Source organism: Myotis davidii, unplaced genomic scaffold, assembly GCF_000327345.1.
Source record: "Myotis davidii unplaced genomic scaffold, ASM32734v1 scaffold16, whole genome shotgun sequence".
NCBI classification, from domain to species: Eukaryota; Metazoa; Chordata; class Mammalia; order Chiroptera; family Vespertilionidae; genus Myotis; species Myotis davidii.
In genome coordinates this window covers 688,359-711,145 of record NW_006287821.1, presented here as the reverse complement: position 1 = coordinate 711,145, position 22,787 = coordinate 688,359, and the positions used below count along the sequence as shown (strand labels likewise).

General features: G+C 43.8%; 1 protein-coding gene across 3 annotated transcripts in view; it reads right to left on the bottom strand.

Annotated features, from left to right (window-relative positions):
• Nucleotides 1-10,185: 10,185 nt before the first annotated feature.
• The window catches only part of DZIP3 (DAZ interacting zinc finger protein 3), a 139,335-nt gene continuing 126,733 nt past the window's right edge, over nt 10,186-22,787 (bottom strand). For 2 of the 3 annotated variants that reach the window (XM_015561230.1, XM_015561228.1), the window contains 4 exons: nt 21,153-21,230; nt 17,283-17,426; nt 17,101-17,202; nt 10,186-11,897 (listed from right to left, as the gene is read on the bottom strand). In XM_015561230.1, coding sequence (XP_015416716.1) covers nt 11,787-11,897; nt 17,101-17,202; nt 17,283-17,426; nt 21,153-21,230 — 435 coding nt within the window. In that variant the 3' untranslated portion in view covers nt 10,186-11,786. The remainder of the gene's footprint in view (nt 11,898-17,100; nt 17,203-17,282; nt 17,427-21,152; nt 21,231-22,787) is intronic. The other variant, XM_015561229.1, reaches the window with a different exon arrangement.

Sequence of the window (22,787 nt, the reverse complement as noted above, 5' to 3'; positions counted from 1 at the left end):
AATATTCCCTATGCTGTACTTTACATCCCCATGAATGTTTTTATAATTGGCAATGTATGCTTCTTACTACCTTCAGCTTTTCCACCTGTCCCTGAAATTCCCTCCCTTCTGGCAGCCAACAATCAAACTGTTTTGATTGTTCATTCATTTTGTTCTTTAGATTCCATGTACAAGTGAAATCATATGGTATTTGTCTTCATCTATCTGACTTATTTCACTTAGCATAATACCCTCTAGGTCAGTGATGGCGAACCTTTTGAGCTCAGCGTGTCGGCATTTTGAAAAACCCTAACTTAACTCTGGTGCCGTGTCACATGTAGAAATTTTTTGATATTTGCAACCATAGTAAAACAAAGAGTTATATTTTTGATATTTTATATATTTAAATGCCATTTAGCAGAGAAAAGTCAACCAAAAAAATGAGTTCATGTGTAACCTCTGACACGCTTGTCATAGATTCGCCATCACTGGTGTAGTCCTATGAGGTAGAAATCCTCTATTAGTGGAAGTGCTTGAGTAGAGGACAGATAACCTGTGTCAGCTTATCAGGTTCTTTACTGCAAGAATTCTTTTGTATATTGAGAATCTGGAAATTGGGTGGGCTTGTTAGTAGTAGATGCTTAAGACAGACTAGATAACACCTTGGAAGTGGCAGATATCATTCAAAGACTATAACAGGTAGATCATATTCCTCAGTTTAAAAGAAATTTTAAGGATGAACAACTACAAATAAAAATATTGCAGTGATTGTTGGACTCTGGGTGATTTATTTTCTTCTTTGTGCCATTCTCATTATGTAGTTTTTGCCTTAATTTTTATTAAAATACTAGAGGCCCGGTGCACAAAATTTGTGCATGGGTGGATGGGGGGGGTGTCCCTCATTCCAGCCTGCACCCTCTTGCAATCTGGGACTCCTTGGGGGATGTTCGACTGCCAATTTAGACCTGATCAGTCCTAAACGGCAGTTGGACATCCCTCTTGCAATCTGGGACTGCTGGCTCCTAACTGCTTGCCTGCCTTCCTGATCACCCCTAACCGCTCTGCCTGCCTGCCTGATATCCCCTAAGCCTTCTGCTTGCCTTCCTGATCACCCATAACCACTCACCTGCCTGCCTGATCACCCCTAACTGCCTCTTGCCTCGGCCTTCGCCCACCGTGGTGGCCAGCTCTGCCTTGGCCCCTGCTGCTGTGGCTTCGTCCAGAAGGTCATTCAGAAGGATGTCCAGAATGACATCTGGAAGGTAATTTGGCTGTCCAGTCTTATTAGCATATTATGCTTGTTTTATTATAGTCTAAAGACCTGGTGCACAAATTCATGCACCAGTGGGGTTTCTCAGCCTGGCCTGCAGGATCAGGCTGAAACTGGCTCTCTGACATCCTCCAACGGGTCTTGGATTGCAAAAGGGTGCAGGCCAGGCTGAGGGAACCAACCGGTGCACAATCAGGGCCAGGGAGGGACACAGGAGGTTGGCCAGCCAGGAGGGACCATTGGAGGGCTCCAGGGCGTGTCTGGCCTGTTTCGCTCAGTACCGATTGGCCAGACCCCAGCAGCAAGCTAACTTACAGTTGGAGAATCTTCCCCCTGGTGGTCACTGCACATCATAGCAACTGGTTGGCTGGATGACTGTCTGCCTTCTGGTGATCAGTACACGTCATAGCAAGCAGTTGAGTGGCCTTAGCATATCATTAGCAAATTATGCTTTGATTGGTTGAACGCCGACCGAACGACTGGACACTTAGCATACTAGGCTTTTATTATATAAGATGACATAATCAGTGTAAAATACATACATCTTATGTATATAGTTCAAGATACATATAACATTACATAAATTCCTGATGCCTCAAGCCCATTCTCAAACATGTCCTTTCCATCAGACATTAGTTTACCTTTTTTGAACTTTATTTAAAGGGAATAATATAGTATGTACTCATTTTTTGTATGTATTCCTTCAAAATTACTTGATTTATCCATATTGTTGTGGGGAGAAGTAGTCCTTTCTTTTTCATTACTTTGTAGTACTCCATTGTAAGAATCTACAACTATTTACCCATTCTTTTGTTGATAAGGTTATTTCCAGTTCAGAGTTATGAATACTGTTATGAACACTCCTGTACATGTCTTTGGTATACATGTGTACACAACATATTGTGTCTATTACTAGAATAAAGCTGGATTGTAAAGTCAGCCTATTCTTAGCTTTGGTAAGCCTTACAAATCAGTTTTCCAAAGTGATTAGGTCAATTTACATTCTTATAACAAACTCAATTTGGTGGTTTTGTAACATCTTGTCTACTCAGGCCTTGGTAGACACCAGCTTGTCAAGTAGTTGATGAGAAATCTGAGTAAACTGTCAAAACAGTTTTTAAAGAAAGAAGTGTTCATAAACCTTAATAAATTATACCTTGGTTTCATTTTTATTCTTCATCATAATTTTTAGTATTTCTATTTTGGTTCATGGAAACCCTGAAAAATTAAGCTAATTTGTTTTGAAAGTCTTATCAACTTTTATCATATGGACTCTAAAACTTTATTTCTAGGGATCCAACCAAGTCCTTTTAGACCAGCAGTTCTCAACCTGTGGGTCGTGACCTCTTTGGTGGTCGAATGACCCTTTCACAGGGGTCGCCTAAGACCATCCTGCATATCAGATATTTACATTATGATTCATAACAGTAGCAACATTACAGTTATTAAGTAGCAACGAAAATAATTTTATGGTTGGGTCACAACATGAGGAACTGTATTTAAAGGACCAGAAGGTTGAGAACCACTGTTTTAGACCAATTTTATTATGTGCTCAGGAAAAATTAGCAGACCCAGAAAAAGGCTAACTGACTGGGAATTATTATAATAGTGGCAAGCCCAACCATTTGCACTATCAATGAGATCATTATCCAGGTATTACTGAAATTTCCACATAGAGAATAGAAAGTCATGTACAGATCATGAATAGAAAAACAACTCTCTAAGGCAGGGGTCCTCCAACTTTTTAAACAGGGGGCGAGTTCACTGTCCCTCAGACCCTTGGAGGGTCGGACTATAGTTTAAAAAAAAAACTATGAACAAATTCCTATGCACACTGCACACATCTTATTTTGAAGTAAAAAAACAAAACGGGAACAAATATAATATTTGTATTTGCATGTGGCCCGCAGGCCGTAGTTTGAGGACCCCTGCTCTAAGGAACACATGTTTTTCAAACCATTGTACTTGCTGAGAATGGCTACTCCGTTCTCTTAAGTAAATTCCATTTGGTTCACAAGGCCCATTTACTCAACAAATACAGAGGTGGGCAACAGTAGGTACCCACCTACTGTCATTATGTAAAAGATAAATGTAAGTAAGGATACAAAATCTATACTAATAAAAGGGTAATACGCTAATTAGACTGGGTCAGCTGGACATCTTCCAGTCGTCCGGTCCTCCTTCTGAACAAAGCCATGGTGGTGGGGGCCGAGGCAGAGGTGGTTAGGGGCAATCAGTCTGGCAGGGGAGGGCAATTAGGGGAAATCAGGCAGGCAGGCAGGCAAAGGGGTTAGCGGTGATCAGCCAGGCAGCCAGAGTGGTTAGGGGCAAATCAGGCAGGTGAGTGGTTAGGAGCCAGTGGTCCCAGATTGTGAGAAAGATCCCAGATTGGAGAGGATGCAGGCCGGGCTGAGAGACCCCCTCCCCCATCCTTACCCCCATGCATGGATTTCATGCACTGGGCCTCTAGTAATAATAAAAGATAAACAATACAAATGCATAATACAATTAATAAATAATAATATAAGAATAAACTGTTTCATGTACTCACAACTGTAAACCTAGTTTTGCCTATATTTATTGAATATCGACTTTGTGCCAGATAATGTTTTAGGCAATGAATAGACAATGGTAAACAGATATACAAGGTGAATTGTAAAAAAGATAATAAATGAGTAAACAACTGATTTTCTGATAACAAATGGTATATGTGGTGGGGAAGAGGTCTATTACATTATAGTCAGGAAGAGCTACCCCGAGGTCACATTTGGGCAGAGGACTGAAAAAACAGAATGAAGCATGTGGTCTAAAAGAATGTTCCAAGGAAAGAGTACCTAAGGTAGGATCTTGATTGTCAGCAAGATCCAGTTCCATTCCTCCTGTTTCAGGCAGAGCAATGATTCCTTAAACGTGCAATGACCAAATTCTTATAACAGCACTTGCCTGTGTAATTAATTTGGCCCTGAATGTATGTGGCATTATAATATTAGCTGTCCACTTAAGACTGAGCTCCTTCAGGTTAGGGACCTTTGTCTATGCTACTTGATATACCCAAAGCCCCACGTAGTACTCTCATGCAACAAGTATTCAGTAAACACAATGATCATTATCTGGTATAATGATTTGTGTTATTGTCATGCCTGCAAGGATCATATCAACTTTATTTTTTCTATCACCATTTATCCCTGTATGCCCTCTTCCACCTTCCCCACCAGACTGTTGTCCATCTCCATGAGTTTTTTTTTTTTGTTTTTTTTTTTGCTCAATCTCTCCACCTGCTCCAACACCTCTGTCACTAGAGCTGTCTGCCTGCTCTCTCTGAGTCTATTTCTATTTTTCTTGGTAGTTGTTTATTCATTAAATTCCACAAATGAGTGAAACCACATGGTACTTGTCTTTAACTGGCTACTTTCACTTAGTGTAATGTTCTCCAGGTCTATCCATGCTCTTGCAAAGGGTAAAGATGGGCAGAGGGGTGTGAGAGGTTCTGGCTATTTTAAAAATAGATCCAATAACTGTATGTATGTTGATTTTGAACTTCTTATTAGGTTTATTTTGTCATGAACTGATAGAGTCACCAAAGAAGGTATGCACAAGGCCAAAAGTAGTAAAGAATTATATATGTAACTAGAGGCCCGGTGCACAAAATTTGTGCACTTGGGGGGAGGGTGCGTCCCTCAGCCCGGCCTGCTCCCATTTGCAGTCCAGAACCCCTTGGGGGATATCCACCTATTGACTTAGGCCCACTCCCTGGCGGATCAGGCTTAAGCTTGCAGTCAGACATCCTTCTGGCAGCCAGGGAGCCCTCAGGGGATGCCCGACTAAAGGCTTAGGCCCCCAGAATCCTAACTTCAACTTCAGCCCCCATTCTGCCAAGTGAAAAAACAAAAACAAAGTATTATTTAACTTAGGTTCCCCACCCCCTTCTCTGGAGTTGTACTTCCATGTCAGACAGTTTATATCTCAGGCAAAGGTGCTAAAGAACTGAGCAGGGTCAAGAACATCTGGACCTCAGTCTTCTGTCTGGGCTGGCCCCCACCCAGCTGCCCTTGACCCTCACCTCAGAGCTCAAGTCCATGCTGATCCCTGGTATATTCTCCTCATCTGGGCCTTGAGATCTCTTGAGTCCAATTCGCTCTCTCCCTCGCTCCCTACCACCTTCTCTCTATCACACAAAGAGCTATTGGGTTTCTGGGGTGAGGTCCTCTGACAGCTCCTCAGCCCCATTGCATGGACACCATCTTGGTGCCTTGGTCACGGCCACAAAGCTGTGTGGCTGCTTTCAGACCCTCCGTCTCCTGTTGCCTTAGGGAGTGACTCAGTGGGAGGGAGGGTCACAGTCCTTTTTACATGGCCGCCAACAAACACTCAGTGTTCCTTCCCTCTAGTTCTCCTCCTCCTCACCCCAGTCCAGGAACATCTATGTGCAGGGCACGGGAGGGTGGGAGGCAGGCGTGTCTTTGACCCAGCACACAGGCTTCCAGATCCACTGCTCTCCCAGGAGGTCTTCCACGGTCTGGACCTCGACACCCAGAACCTGCACCCTCTCAGCTGCAGGTCTTTGCCCGCAGTGGTCAAGTCTGTTTAGAGCAGTGGTTCTCAACCTTGGCTGCACATTAGAATCACCTGGGAATCTTTTCAAAATCCTGGTTTCTGGGCCTCATCCTCTGGAAATTCTGTTTCTTTGTTACTAATGTTGTGGCTCTACCCCATAACAAAGAAACAGAATTTCCAGAGGATGAGGCCCAGAAACCAGGATTTTAAAAAGATTCCCAGGTGATTCTAATGTGCAGCCAACGTTGAGAACCACTGGTTTAGAGGCTTGAAGTCTAGAAGTGCCTCTTTGTTCTCTGCTTTCTGGAGGCGGTCAGCGAGGAACATTCCTGCCTGGACTGGGGAGGGGTCTCTGGGTGTTAAGAATACCAGGAGGGGGAGCACCGACTCCTCCTAGAGCTCCGAGATGGGAAAGGCAGCACCCCCTCACTTCTAACCCCAGGACATTTCTTTAGAAGCAGAAGCCTCATCCTGTGGTGTCTGTGCTGGCTGCCTCAGTTTCTCAGAGACAACGAATTTGATGAAAGTCTTTTCCCCACTGCAGTAGCTGCTTCATTTGTTCGTTCTCGCATTTTTCATTAGCTGCTAAATCACCCCTGTGGCTGCAAACCTGTTGTGCCTGACTCAGCCAGTGGGGAGCTATGGGAGCTGTGCAGGGACAGGGGAAGGGGGAGGGGGGCCCGGCCTGCAGAGAGGGTCAGTGGTGCCTGCCCGGCTGTCTCAGAGGATGGGGCTTAGGTTCGGTCCTGTCCTTTGGCGACTTTAGGAGAGGAGGCCGTGTCCTCCGCTCCCCACTTTGACTCAGGGGTGGAAGTTCTCCTTGCTCTCTGGCCTCATAACTCAGTGGATCATAGTGGGATGCGGCAGGCAGGCAGCTTCTGCGGTTGCACACAGGCACGGGCTGGTGGCTTCTGTAGCCACACACGGGCTCGGGCCTGCAAGCTGGGACCCGATCAGGTCACAGGCGGCGGCAGGTGGCTTCTGTGGCTGCACATGCTGTGGACAGGCGGCTTCAGAGGCTGCACACGAGCTCGAGCTGTTGGCTTCTGCTGCCGCACACGGGCGCAGGCAGGCGGTTTCTGGGGGGTCGGGGTTGCCACCTGGCCTGCTCCCGGGCCCTCCCGCCCTCTGATCACCATGGCGATCTTGGGCTGCAGGCCAGCCACCTGTCATGGGAGTCCGGGGTTGCCCCCTGGCCTGTGCCCCGGCCCTCCCGCCCTCCAATTGCAGGGCGCAGGCCCTCCCGCCTTCCTATCATCATAGCGATCGCTGGGCACAGGCCAGCCGGCAACCCTGGCCCCTGGGGCATCAGGGGTTGCAGCCTGGCCTGTGCCCTGGCCCTTCCGCCCTCGGCTCCCCCTGGGGATCCCTGGGGAGGCCCCACCTGCCTACGATCGCCATGGTGGGCGTCCTCGGTTTTTCCCTGGCCTGTGCTCTGACCCTCCCGCCCTCAATCGCCACTGTGGGGGTCCGGGGTTGCAGCCTGGCCTGTGCCCCAGCCCTCCCGCCCTCCGATCTTCATGGCAATCGCTGGGCGCAGGCCAGCTGGTAACCCCCAACTGGCTTTCCGATGGCGATCACCAGCTGAAGGCGGCCTTTGCCCACCCCCCAGCTCTTGCCTGCCGCCTGGGTTGCTGATCACCATTCTTCTTCAGTCCTTCCCCTTTCACCTCCCAGCATTTGCGGCTACATATGCAAATTAACTGCCATCTTTGTTGGTGGTTAACCCGCCATCTTGGCTGGCAGTTAATTTGCATGTCGCCCTGATTAGCTAATGGGAAGGGTAGCGGTCGTACGGCTAATTACCATGTTTCTCTTTTATTAGATAGGATAGATCATCTGGAAACCAGATGGGCTGAGCCCACAAATAGCACCAGCACCCAGGGATAGGGAGTCAGAGATTTTTAAAGGACTCTAGGAAGGCTTTTCAGCAGGGAATTCTCTGAACTGGTCCAGATTCTGGGCAAGTCCAGAGGGGAAAGTTACTGGTCATAGCAAATGAAATGTGGTCTAAGCAAAAGGGAGTGTTGATTAGGAAATGATCTAAAAGTCAGTTTCCCAGCTGATTATTGGATCAGACCTAACACTGAAAATGTTGTAAATATGTTCAAAATTTATTAAAATAATTCAATGTTCTTAATTGAAATTACAAATAAAATACTTCACCTTTAATTCTTGAGGAATGACTTTTGCCTCAGGCCTTTAGAATTAAGTCTTACACTAAAAGAATGCAAACTTCATAGCTGCTGTTCGTAATCAATCTTTCCTTTTGTCATATAATAGTATTTCAAGAGAGAAGCCAAAGGGCCTTGATACCAGTTTACTACACTGCTGCTATTTTCCCAGAGCTGAGATAGCACACTGAGAGGGGTTTTAAACCGTGGAAGTGTGTTACGTGATACTAATAGTGGTTGTAAAATTTCATAGTTTAAGAAAATGATGTAAACCTGAAGACATGTCCTAAATGAACACCAATATGATGTTTGTAATTAAAAAGGTGAAACACCTATACTTCGCCTTTTAAAAATATTGATCAAATAACCATCTACCTTAGAATAAGAATACTGTAATTTTGGCTTTGAGTTGAATAATCTCTTCCTGTAATTAGATTACTCTAAACTTCTTTTACTTCCACATTTATCCAAAGAAACAACATGGTGATTTACAAGTAGTCAGTTTTTTCTTTTTTTAAGCAATATGGTGTTATGGAGAGAAAACACTAATTTTTATGTTGGGAATCTAGATCAGAATCATCGCCCTATTACTCAATAGTTGGGTGACCTTGGACAAATTACTTCCTCAGTATTCTTGTCTCTCAAATGGAGATGATATCATTCCTATACACCTTCAAAACTTTCAGTCTCCTGGATTATTGCCAGTTATTCAACTTTGCTTGGTAGTATTAAGGATTATTAAAGTTCATATAGTTCAAATAGTTCAATCAAATGTTTTAAGAGTGTGACATTTTATGCAATAAATTTACTACTCAAGATTCTGGGACCATGTGAAACTGGAAGTAGTACGGATGGTTATGATCTCTCCCTTCATCCTACTACAGCAGTTAAAGATAAAAACTTTTAAGAATTTTTATCAGAGTAAAACAGGTCAGATGATTAATGGAAGGTTTGCTATTTAGGAAACAAAGAATAATATATTTGTTTAACAACAATAATTGTGAGGCAAGTAGCTTCTCTCATTTTACAGAAAAGGATTTGGTTGAGAAAAGTTAAGCAATTTGTTTACGACACACCATATATCAGAGATGGATTTCAAAAATTTAAGCCTAGGTTTGCGTGAGAAAACCACTTTCTACTATACCAATGATTTCAAACTTTGGCATACTTCAGAATACATAGGGTGCTAATTCTAACTGCAGATCCCCAGATAGCCTTTGGGAACATGCATATTTATAAATACACTGTGTAAATGTGGCCCAGGATGCCTATTTACAGACAAGAGCCTATTGGCTCTGAAAACTGCCTACTCAAAAAAATCAGAAATCATTAAAACAAATTAGTATTCATTTGTTACTTGTAAATGATGAGAGAGAGAGAGAGAGAGAGAGAGAGAGAGAGAGAGAGAGAGAGAGAAACATCGATGTGAGAAGGAAACATTGATTGGCTGCCTCCCAGGGGACTGTGTATGTGCCCTGACTGGGAATCAAAGCCTCGACCCTTCTGTGCACAGGATGATGCTCCAAACAACTGAGCCACACCAACCAGGACTCATTTGTTTTCATCTGGCTATAAACTAGAACATTCCTCAGCTACTGTAGTCCTAGCATTTCAGGAGCATTTTATAAATATTTAGTATTCTTGTTAAATTTGAATCTAATAAAAAATAAGCCTACCTTTCCTGAATTAACCATCTATAATAATAAAAATGTAATACGCTAATTAGACTAGATGTCCTTCTGTAATCCCCTCTCTACCAGCCTGGTCGCCCTTCACTGGCCCCCTGCCAGCCTGGTCACACCCAAATACCCCCACACTGGTCTGGTCGCCACTCACAGCCTCGCTACACCCCCGCCCACCCTGTTGGCCTGGTTGCCGCCAACTGCACCCTCTCTAATCTGGGACCCCTGCCAGTCTGGTCACCCCACACAGCCTGCTGTTTGGTTGTTTGGTCGTCCCTCACTAACCCTGAAAATGAGGATAGACTATAGGACCATTAAGGACCTACAAGCTCTGACATTCAATATCCAAGACATTCTTGGCATTTTACAAGTCTAGATGATTTATAAACTGCCTTCTTCTTAGATCTTTTCCTATCTTTTCTCATAACAGAAGAAAAAGTTTAAGCACAATTAAACAGAAATAGACTTTAAAATAGAGCTTTAAAGTAGTTTCAGTATACATTTAAACAGATTCACAGAAATAAAATGTGTTTAAGAAATATTTATTCTTTCTCACGTGAAAATGAAATTGCAACTGTAAACATAAACTAAGAAACATTTGTTTTACAAGATAATTTGCTACATTACCATGACCTTGAAATTTAGACAAGAAAATTATTAAAGGCTCTACAAGTTCTGAATTTTGTAATTCTGATACACTCTTGGCATTTTACATGTCTAGATGACTGCCTTCATTTTTTGGATTTTTCCTTTGCATTTTACAGTCTGTTCTCATTACAGAAGAAAACAGCATATCATTACAGAAAGAAGTTTAAATAGAGATCTGAAGTAACTTCAAGATACACATTTACACTGAAATATTCAAAAGAACACTTGCTGAGTCAGGAACACATGTACAGTCTCTATTTCACTAATTATGGAAAAATATGAATCAAGTGATATTTGTCTTACAAAGTAACTGATTTATTCTAATTTTGTAACTGGAGACATGTAAACATATAGCATTTACACAATATGGTTTTGATTCTAAGAATACAAGCTCTCAGTGATAAGCTTTAGATATGCAACTTAACCCAGTGGCTATCAAGTTTGTCACAAGAAGCAACTATACACAATCAGTGCCCCACACCCCCTGCATCAGAAAGAGAAATTAGATACTTAAGGCAGAAAAACAATATTCCTACAAAGCATAAATGATTAAGGCATAAGACCATATTTACAACAAATGGATATAAGATCTCAATTATTCAACTGAGCAAGTGAGTTAATTCACACATTAACTCCTTTTCTTACTACTTCCTTATTTCTGATTCAGGGAATATTGATGCTGCCCCTACTGGGCAAGACACTGGGAACACAAAGAAGGGTCAGACATGGTCCCAATGGTGTACTGTGTTTAACCACCAGCTCTTGAGAGGAGGAGAAGCATGTGATTAGAGCATTTGCCAATTTCTATGGGGTAAACACTCCCACTACAGACAAATTTCAAGTTACAAACAATTTGATGATTGGCTCACAAAATTCCTGAAACTTTAACAATCATCTCTCACAAGCCATTGTAAGACAGTTTCAACACACCACTGTTTGGTCCACAAGTAGCTCATAACTTCTTCATGGGTACATATGTTAGAGAGTAAAAAAGAATAGGGAAGGTAGAGATAAAATTTAAATAATTATATTTTTGTAAGCAGTTTCAAAAATTAAAAGAAACACTAAAATCTGTGCAAATTTCCTACTTCTCCTTTTAATATTCCAGTTTTTCTCTTGCTTAAATTTATTTCAGGAAATTAAAATGAAGTATAATGAGGGAAAGTAAAGTATGAGTGGAATAAGGGAAGAAAAATGACAAGAAAAGACATCCTGAGATGTATGCTAAGTAACCATGTTTATGTAGAAGAAAATACCTACTAAGGTATGATCAAATGTAAAATTCCATCGTCTTTAAGTCCTTTCCTTCAGTTCACAGTCCTGAAGATTTGTCCTGTCCTCTTTGGCTGCAGCTTTGATCAGATTAGTTAGCTTCTTTTGTACAAAACTGAGGAGTGTACTGCTTCACACTGTAAGCTCATAACAAAAGGCAAAACTAAATTGTGGAGTCTAAAAACTCCCTTTGCATAGTCCCTTGTATCAGATCTTAGACAAGTGCCGGCTGGAGTGACCAGGAAAGTCTTCTTGTAGCAAAACATGGAGCCTGCAGGTTGGGCATGTCCCCTGCTGCATTAACCAAGGTCTAATGCACTACGGAGCAAAAAGATTCATGTCAGTCTCTCAGATTTAGCCTAGCAGAGGCAGCTATCCCATATAATAAAAGCCCAGCAACCCAAATGGCAGAATGACCAGAGACCAGAACAACTGCAGTCCCTTGCCCAGGCTGGCCCCACCCCCCAGGAGGGACTCCCTATCCTGATTGGGGGCATGGCCAGCCTGCAAACCACCTGCGCTCCTTTGCCCTGGCTGGCCCGGCCTCCCAGTGGGGGCCCCCACCCCTATTGGAGGGCGTGACCAGCACGCAAACCACCTGCGGCCCTTTGCCCTAGTCAGCCCCACCCCCCAGAGTGCACCCCCACCCGGATTGGGGCCCTCATTAGGGCAGGCCAGCTGGTCCCCACCTGAGCACCGGGTCTCTGTCCTATATAATAAAGAGCTAATATGCAAATGGTCAGCAAGCCCTCATGCCAGGGCCGGGGGACCTGAGGCCGCGCCCCCCCCACCTTGTGGGGCTTGATGGGGGTGGAGCCGGCTGGGGCTGGGTCTCGGGTGATTTCAAGGCGCACACAGGTGGGCAGGGACTTGACTCTGGGTCCCTCAGTGTGCCCCAGACTCTGACAGGAGGGAGATTTTCATACACATTTTACTAATTTTCTTTCATCTCTGACACTTCTATTATAGAGAAAGGGCAAATAGCAATATTAAAATATTTCTTCTAAATAATTCCCTTTTAATGTGCATGAATTTCGTGCTCCAGGCCAATAGTAGAAATATAAAACCCTACCCCTGCCACCACTCCAACCCAACCTGCCAAAGCCTCCTGAAACCACAAAATTAGACCACTGATTCAGGCTAGCAATTCAAACTGTAAAGCCTCATTCACACGTGAGGAATTCACACCTTTCTCCTTCCCCTTGGACTCCGAGGCTCAGAGGAGGCATGCACAGTATAGAGCTCAAATGAAAGCTCAGAAAAGTCACCCTTTTGGGGTCCTGTGGTGCATCCAGGCAGACAAACTAATCACCAAAAGCCAAGCACGAGACTCTGTCCCTTCCTCATCCTGCGGCCTCAGCTCCAGACAGGCACTCCCCATGGCAGGATACAAGGAGAGCCCTTTCTCAAATCTTCACAAAGACAGGAATGCTCAGGAGGCCAAGATAATAGAAACCTAAGGACCCAGATGCTGGGGCCTGTGCCGCCAGGGCCCGCTCAGCACAAGGCCAATAGGAGCTCAGACCCAGTTCTGGTTCAATTCCTAACCTGGTCGAGACCTGCCATCCTGGGGGGTGCTGGGGTGTGTAATCACGGGGGGCACTCTGGAGGCAGAGGGCCCACCCCAAACCCTGGGCCCAAGGGGCTCTCCGCCTATGCACCCTTCCCCCAGGCACTCAGCACAGCTGTGCTAACAAAGCCCCTTTGCTGGGGGTGGGATTGCAGGGGGTAGGTCGGAGGAGGGGTGGTCGGCCCTCGGCCTCCGCTGCAGCTATTTGCACACATGTAATTAGCTCTAATTATTCCGGGCTTTCAGTTCGCCAACTCCAGGCCTGGGAGCTGTGTCTGGAGTGAACTTGCCCAGAGAGCCGCTGCTCCACCGAATGAACCCTCTCACCAGGCTGGGAAGCTCTATCCCAGCCCACAGCACCCTGTGTCCTGTATCTGTCACACCCTGTGTCATGTGTCTGTCTCTCCCAGTGCATCACTCTCCCTGTTCCTTGCTCTTTGATCCTGTTTACTCATTCCCCATGTCTGCCTGGGTCTTTTGTCTCTGTCTCTCATCAGATCTCTACCCGTGGAGAACACTCCTGCCACCCCAGCAAAGGGACACACACCAGCAGCATCTGCCTTTTCAATAAAAAACGACAAGTGGGAAACAGAGTGAATTGGAAAGCATTAACTTAAAAACAATCCATGTGTCTGCAAATGCATCCCAAATGGCAGGACTTTGGCAGGGGTGCCAGGGGCGGGCGGATTTGCCACATGTTCTGGAGTCTCAGACACCTTGCTATGGACCCCTCCCACTAGCCACCTGGGATGGCAGGGTCTGGGGAAGTGAGTTAGTCTATACTCACCCTCTCGGACCCCCACCTGACTCCCTAGATCCTTTCCTCTGTTCTGGCATCTGCTGGTTCCTCTTACTCCCCCAGTACCTCCAAACCTTTCTATGCTGACCCCAATTCTCCTTCTGTACCAGCCCTCCCCCACCCACACAGATTTCACCCTCTCCCTCCTTCACCCCCAAGTCTGCTACCCCATACTTCTTCCTGCCCTGCCCTCCCCTGCCTCACCACCATTCTGCCCTCCTGTTCCAGACCACCCAGAAGCCCTAGCTCTAGGAGAAATGGTTAGAACAAAGCTTTCCTTGGCCAGAAGAGACTCTCCAGGGTGCTGCATGCAGAAAGGTGTTCCTAGTCCTGTACCTGCAACTACTCTTTCCTGCCAGATGCCAATCAGAAATTGTGTCTCTGGAGACAGAGGGTAGCAGAAGTAGGTTGCTGTCCTTTGAAGCCCCTCATCAGGAGGAAACTCCCCCTCACCCCCAAAAGATCACCCTGCTGCCTCCCTTATCACTTTCAGCAACTCTCCTTGGCCCATTTCCCTGGAAGTGGAAGGATTGAAGCACATCTCTATATATAAAAGAGTAATATACAAATCGACTGAACGGTGGAACAACCAGAATGACTGCTTGACAAGTCGCTATGAGGTGCACTGACCACCTCCTGGTCCCTCCCCCAGCCTGGCAGACTCCAATTCCCCAATGGTGAATGGGGAACTGGGGAAGGGTGGTGGCAGAGGGCAGGGCCGGCTGCCAGCAGCTGGGTATGATGGCCCTGATCACAGGCCAGGCCTAGGGACCGTACCCACGCACAAATTTCATGTGCCAGGCCTATAGTCTATAATAATATAACGGTAATATGCTAATTAGACCAGATGTCATTTCAGATGTCCTTTTGGACTAAGCTGGGGCCGGAGCGAAGCCCGGGTCCTGTGTACCTGCCGATGGGGCCAGAGAAAAAAAATGCCTATTCTTGCATGAATTTCATGCATCGGGCCTCTAGTTAATCTATATATCAGGATTGTCAACCAACATGTTTGTCAGTAGGTCTTAAAGCCTTATCTGGTGGATTGCCAAGTCAACTGCTGAAATGATGGCATCTTCTCTATGGTTTGCTGAATAATATAGCTGGTAACAGAACACCTTTCATACAATTTATTCTACTAGGATCCTTCCCCTAACCTCAAATATTCAGGACTAGAGGCCCAGTGCACAAATTTGTGCACGGGTGGGGTCCGGCTCACCCCAATTGGCGTGTGGGGGGCAGATTGGGGGCAGAGCCCACCGGGGGGTGCAGGGACCTTGGGCAGTTGGCGGTCTGGCTCTGCCCCTGATCAAACTCTGGTGGAACTTCGGGTTAAGGGGAAATTTGCATATTACCCTTTTATTATATAGGATGATTAGCAGTTCTTCCTTCCTAACAAAAAGGTTGAGGAATGTAGAGGGCCCCTGGGAAGGCACATGGGCATTTCTTTAATAAATTGTCAGCTGATACCACGGTGGTAGGCAGAGCCACGTCCTGGATATGCATTTTGCCAAAAAGGCAGAAGTGTTCTCAGCTTGACCTTCATTTCTGCCCAGGTGCCTGGGAGTGGGTTTTATTATGTAAATCCAGCCAAACACCAGGAATGAATAGGACTCAGGCCCACCCAGAACTGACATTACAAGAATGCAAATAATCTCCTTTGTCTTGATCTTTGGTGAATCTTCCTGGTACTGGGGGTATAAAATAAACATGCTCTTTCAGTGCTGGGTCTCTGTCTCTCCATCAGAAGAGGGCAGTGGTCCCACCTGGTCCCAGCCTTTTTCTTCCATCTTTGTGTCTGTCTCTTTCTTTCATTTTCTCAATCCCCAGCCGCCCCTACTCAAAGAACTGGACCACTCTCTAGCTGAGCTGGACATGGAAAAGAGAGACCCCTCCATACAGGAAAGCTTCTATAGTTTTTTCCCTAATTTATTATAGATCGTCCTCATTTATAACCTAGAAAAACGTCATAACTAAACATACAAAAGTCACCAACACCTTGTGTCAAGTGCTTATGGTGTTTTGAAGTTAAAATCCCTAGATGATGGAATACTTTTCAGATTGCTTTTTCTTTGGTGACAATGGTAGTACATTTGGCTATGAACTATCTGTTAAGTCATTTGCTTGAAAATTAATTCTGCAAACATTTTTTTTTACCTGTATGAATGATGGAGAGCCAGGTCAAATGACAGCAGATTAAGAATAGATACTATATATGAAGCCCATTAAATCTAAGCCTAAAAAGTAATCTGGATGAATTACGTACTTTCTATTCAATGAGTTATGGCAAAGAATAAAGTAAGTTTTATGAAACCTTTAATTTCTAAATGAATCTGACTTTTAAAACTTTAGATAGGAAAGTCAGGTGGCTAAGTATCTGTCCTTGAGATCTTTTAGGGTTAGCCATTCTGTGTATATCTCTTCATATCAGAGCAGAAGCAAAATATAATTCTATAGCATGTATCACATATCTTTGAAATGATGCTTTACAGATATGGCTTCAATGAGCTGGCTATTGTTCACTTCCCTGAAAAGTCTTTTTATACAAGATTAACTTTTCCAGTGTCAAATTACAGCTCTGCAACAGAAGACTTGGGTTATAAATTGTCTATCAATAGCATTTGCACAGCAGTAACACCAGAAGTTATCTATATGAATGCCAAGAATCAACAAAAGTTATGCTTGCCTCACATTTTTCTAACATCAAAACTCAAACTTAAGCATCTTCAAAAACAAATACCAGAGCCTGATCACACTACTAAGGTAAGTCTTATGCATTATAACAGTAGAGGCCATCACTAGTGTGGACAAAGGACACTATGTTATTTATAGCACATCAAGGTGAAGTGGCATGCTGCTAAATTGTCACGGAATTGCCGTGTCAATCAGCATTCTTCCCAGTTCTATTCAAGTTACTGCCTACTCTCTACCATTTAAGTACCATCATGTCACCTTCTCCTGTAAAGTATATGGAGATCTGAGAAAGCACAATGCAATCTGTAGCTGAGGAAACAGGTTTAAGTATTTCTGTGTGGTACCCAAAAGCCCAGCACTATATCCACTCAAGAAACAGCAGTGGATGCATATGATTTCAAATAAGGCAGTATAAATCTCCCTTAGTTGATTAATGGTAAACATTAAAAGGATTAGTTTACCTGAGAATGAAATTTGTGAGCACAAGGCAAAACTGAGAGGTTTTCTGGAGAGAGATTCTCATGACAGATCACACAAGGCTCATCTTCCTCTCCCTCATCATCCTAGGGGAAATACACATAAGATATATTCAGCTCATTTCTTTCTCCCAAATTAAATTTATAATCAGCAGTCTCAATCTCACCAAATTATTGGCTCCTTCCCACGTGACAGGACCTTGTGAACTGAGAGGCCTCCATGCTGGTTTTGGTGGCTGGCCGGCATTGGACTGTGGTGGAGGATGGCTATGTGAAACACAACTACCACTTGGGACTGATTTTCCTTGACTCTGAAAAGAAAAATATTACACTGATGTTTAGACTTGTTCTAAAACAGGAAGATGAATAGAATAGCACAGAATGTGATATAGTGAGAATTAGTAAAAGGATAAAGGTCAATCAGATTCATGATAAATCTTGAAACAAAATGTTGGCAATATTACTTATATACTGAGAATTAGGTAAAACAAAAATAACTATATGTATTCTTTTAATTTAAATAAATGTTTGCAGAAAATTTGGGGGAAAATGCCTCCATTAGAATCATTCAAATTGACCTAGAGTAAATTTCAAAAAGGTCAGTTTATTCTAGAATGATCTGAAAGTATTTCAAAAAGACTTCCCATGCCATTTGTCCGGCTGAAATTAAATTTTTTATTAAGAGGATTTAATACAATTACAGATTATTGATTTTTCCAAATATGTTATGGTTTTAATTAAGACAGCTAACTACTGGAGATGAGGGCCTGAGGGGGCTTAAGATGGAAACTGGATAAGCACAACAAGACACAGTACTGAGAAAAATAGGAGAGATATGGTCCCATTAAGGGGACTGCAGTGTTCCATGGTCAGGAGGGATCTTAACGGATAGAACTTTTCTTTGAGGAGTGAGAAATTGAAGTTCCACATCAGGCACCCCAACCCTTAGTACATGAACAGGATAGGTGAGCCCCCAAAACAAGCTTTGAAAACCAACAGGGAATATATCTAGGACAACTATAGAATTGCATAGAAAAGAAATTCTGCTCTTAAAGGCTCATGCACAGACTCACTCAATCTGGAATCCAGGAAAAAACACCAGATGAATAGGACATTGACCAGTGATTTTCAACCGTTTTCATGTCATGGCACACATAAACTAATAGCTGCGGTACAGCTACACAATGAAATACTATGCCGCTATAAAAAAGAAGGAACTTTTACCATTTGCAACAGCATGGATGGAACTGGAGAGCATTATGCTAAGCGAAATAAGCCAGTCGGAGAAAGATAAATATCACATGATCTCACTCATATGCGGGATATAATGATCAACATAATTTGATGAACAATAATAGATTCAGAGAGAAATGGTGGGAGAGGGGGGGTTAGAGAGCCACAATATTAGCATAACCAATGGACACAGACACTGGTGCAGTGGGGGCTTGCCCGGGGTGGGAATGGCTGGCGTGCGTGTGTGTGTGTGTGTGTGTGGGGGTCAATTGGGGAAAAAGGAGACATATGTAAAACTTTAGACAATAAAAAAAAATTTGAAGCATACCAAAAATATATTTTTCTTAAAAAATCTGAGATAAAAATAGGTATACTTTTGATTCATTCATATCGAATGGCTATTGTTTCCTGATATTTTTTATTTGACAGTCTAAGGGAAAAGAGGTCAGTGCCCCTGACTAAATAGAAATGGCAAGTGTTAAAAATTCTTGTGGCACACCAGTTGAAAATTGCTGACATAGACCATAGTTGAAAGGGACGCATTCACTATTAGTGAAATGCCTGCCAAAGAAGCAGGAGGCAGCAGGGACTCTCTGAAGCACTGGCGGCAGCCATTTCTGCCATCTAATTCTGCTGTGCTGATGCTAGTACTATTAGACACCATTTAAAAATTATCCCTCTAGCCTCCTAACAACAATGGAACACTCTGATGAAAGCCCACACACCCCTACAGCTCAGTTTTGCTACCTAGCCTGTCCCACCTATACATGCCAGTAGCAATGGTGGCCCATCACAATAAAAGGGTGCATACAGCCCAATAGGGGACACTCATGGAGCACCTGGCTCTGGTGGCCAGAGGAGATTACTCTTCTGGGCCCCACAGGACATCACCAACATAAGGGCACTTCATCAATACTGGGAGATATAGATGATCTACCTAATACATAAAAACAAACACAGAGAATTAGGTAAAATGAAAACAGAGGAATATGTTCCAAACTAAAGAACAAGATAAAACCTAGTAAAAGAACTAAATGAAATGAAGATAAGCAAAGGTCATAAAGATGCTCACAAAACTTGAGGGGAAAATGAATGAATACAATGAGAACTTCAATAAAGAAATAGAAAATTTAAGAAGTGCCAATCAGAGCTAAAGCATACAATAAACTTCAATGAAATATACATAGGGGAATCAACAGAGTAGATGACATAAAAGAACAGATCAGCAATCTGGAAAATAAAGTAGTGGAAGTTACCCAAGTTTAATAAGAACAAAAATAAGAAAAAAATTTGTTTTAAATGAGAATAATGTATGGGACATCAGGGATAACATCAAGCACACTAACATTTGTATTATAGAGGTCCAAGATGGAGATAAAAGAAAGGGAAGAAAACTTATTTGAAGAAATAACAGCTGAAAACTTCCCAAACCTGAGGAAGGAAACAGACATTAGGTCAAGAAAGCACAAAGTCCCAAACTAGATGAACCCAAAGAAGTCCACAGCAAGACATTATAATCACAATGTCAATAATTATAGATAAAGAGAGAATCTGAAAAGCAAGTAGCATTAAATAAGGAAATTCCTGTAAGACTATCAGCTAATTTTTAAGCAGAAACTTTGCAAGCCAGAAAGAAAAGACACAATATACTCAAATTGCTAAACGCAAAAATACCTACATCTAAGAATACTCTACCTGGTAAGGATAACACTCAAAATTAAAGGAGAGATAAAGAGTTTCCTAAACAAGCAAAAGCTAATATAGTTCGTCACCACTAAATCAGCCATACAAGAAATGTTGAAGACAGACTTCCTTAAGTAGAAAATGAAAAAGTGGTAACTAGACATAAAAAAATATATGAATGAGAAAGATCCAAGATGGCAGCTAATTAGGGAAAGTTACACTCAGCTTTGACCAGAATCAAACTGGAATTATAATTAAGTTATCCTATATAATAGAGTTAATATGCACATTGACCATCACACCCTCACACAAGATGGCCAACAGGGGAGGGCAGTTGGGGGCGACCAGGCTGGCAGGAGAGGGCAGTTGGGGGTGACCAGGCTGGCAGGGGAGGGCAGTTGGGGGCGATTGGGCTGGCAGGGGAGTGGTTAGGGGCAATCAGGCAGGTGAGCAGTTGGGAGCCAAAGGGTCCCAGATTGGAGAGGGTACAGGCTGGGCTGAGGGACAACCCCCCCTAGTGCACCAACTTCATGCACTGGGCCTCCAGTAGAACAATAAATTTGAATAATCAACTGAAGACTAGTTGAATGAAAGTCTTATAACTAAGAACATACAGAAGAGTGGAGATGTGAAAAAAAATGTACCTAGTGGTTGAGAATCCAAAAAAGTATCTCAGCTGCAAAGGTTCACCTTGAAGAGCAAAGGGTATCAACTCCATGGCAGGCTCCCAGGCTGGAGAACCAGAACAGGAAAAAGGAGCCCATATCACATCTGGCTGTGAAAATCAGTGGGGATTCCAACTGCCAGGGACAGACAAGAGTCTGCTAGAAACCCAGGTGCCCTCTTAAAGGGCCAACACACAAAATCACATTTATGGGTACTCACCCTAGATCTAGCAGAGAGATGGCAGTTCTGAGAGAATTTGAGTCATATAAGGAGAGACTGGTTATGTGACTTCAGGGAGAAGGCTAAAGTTGTAGCTACCATTGTCCCTGTGCTGAAACCCTCTTCCACAATGTCCACAGACACCATTTTCATGGCTAGAGCACTCCCTTCCATATGGCATAGATTGGCCTAGGGAGACCCAGTAGCCCCACACTCCCAATTCCCTGTGGACTCACCCTGACAAACTGACATACTGTTGAGGAATCAGCCAGCTGCAGGCAGCCTGGGCCTGCTACAGTTTTTCTTGAAAGGCTCTGAAGGAGGTCCAGGAAGTTTCAGGGCATGTCAGAGATGCATGGGAGAGATGAAGTTATATGACTCTGGGGCAAAGTCATTGCCTCCCACCTCCTCCTCCACACACTCCGACTAGCAACAGTGATCCTGTGAAAAGCCTCCTGCCACAAAGCCAAATCCTGTTATTATAGCCTGATGAAATCTGTTGGCCTCACCCTTATGACTCCCTGAGTTCATACTGCCCCACAACAAAGATATGCAGGTCCCAGATGGGTGGCAACTAACCTGAACTTGGTGTACGTTGAGAATTTTAGAGTGGCCTAAGACACAGCACTGACATGAAGACTGAATCTATACCAACCTGGCGAACACCACTTACCCCTACCTAGTGATTCAGATCCTGCCTCGTGCAACTCATGTACCACCAGAGGTTCTTTCAATGGCTGAGCCAAACTGTCAGTGGAAGACGGAGCCAGATCTCAGGGTGTGCTGGGCCTTCTGTTAACCTGCCCGAGATTCAGTTCTGGTGGAAGCTGGCCTTGGCACACAAACTGGCCCCACAATGTGCATCCAGGACCAGCAGAGGCAGCTACCAGCTGTGGTTCACCTTACAGCTCCTAACAGGTAGCGCATAACATCAGTGACTTTTACAAAACATTCAAAGAACTAACAACTGTCCTCTCAAACTCTTCCAAAAAATTTGGAAGGAGGGAAGACTCCCCAGCTCATTTTATGAGGCGAGCGTTATCCTAATTCCACAAGCAAATAAAGACACTATGAAGGAATAAAACTATTAGGCTGATATCCCTGATGAACATCAATGCAAAAATCCTCAAAATATTAGCAAACTGAATTCTGCAATATGTTAAAAAAAATCATACACCATAATTAAGTGGGATTTATTCACCTAACAAACTGCAGCTGGGGCAGAGAGACCCAGAATATCCAAAAGAAGACCCTAGACCCCCAAAGCAGCTTGCACTGCTTCACAGCTGGGCCTCATCTCAACACTTCCAAACCCCAAACAAAGAAGAGGAATCTGCAGATCTCTCTGTAGCTAAATTAGCACCTCCTTAGAGATCCAAAAGCCAGTGTACCCAGTGGTCAGAGTGGGACCATCCAGATTACAACTCCTCAGATCCATAAGGGACACACTCAGGGGGCAGACTCAGTGAGCACCAAAGCCCCACTGAAGCAAGTCTTGCCCCAGAAGGGTGTCTCCAGCACAGAAGTTCTCCCACCATTGACACAGCTGATTCTCACAGCCAACTGGCCTGGAGGTCAATTCCTCCCAGTGATACCTACAACAATCAAGGCTTAACTACAACAAGACTGTACACAAAGCCCCCAAAGGGGTGCACCAAGAAAGCATAAAAAATGCAGAGAAAAAGAAACAGGACAAAATTGTCAATAGAGGATATAGAGTTCAGAACCACACTTTTAAGGTCTTTCAATAACTTTCTAAAAACAGCCGATAAATGTAGTGAGATCCTCAAGAAATCTAATGAGACCCTTGATGTTGTGATAAAGAACCAACTAGAAATTAAGCATACACTGACTGAAATAAAGAATATTAT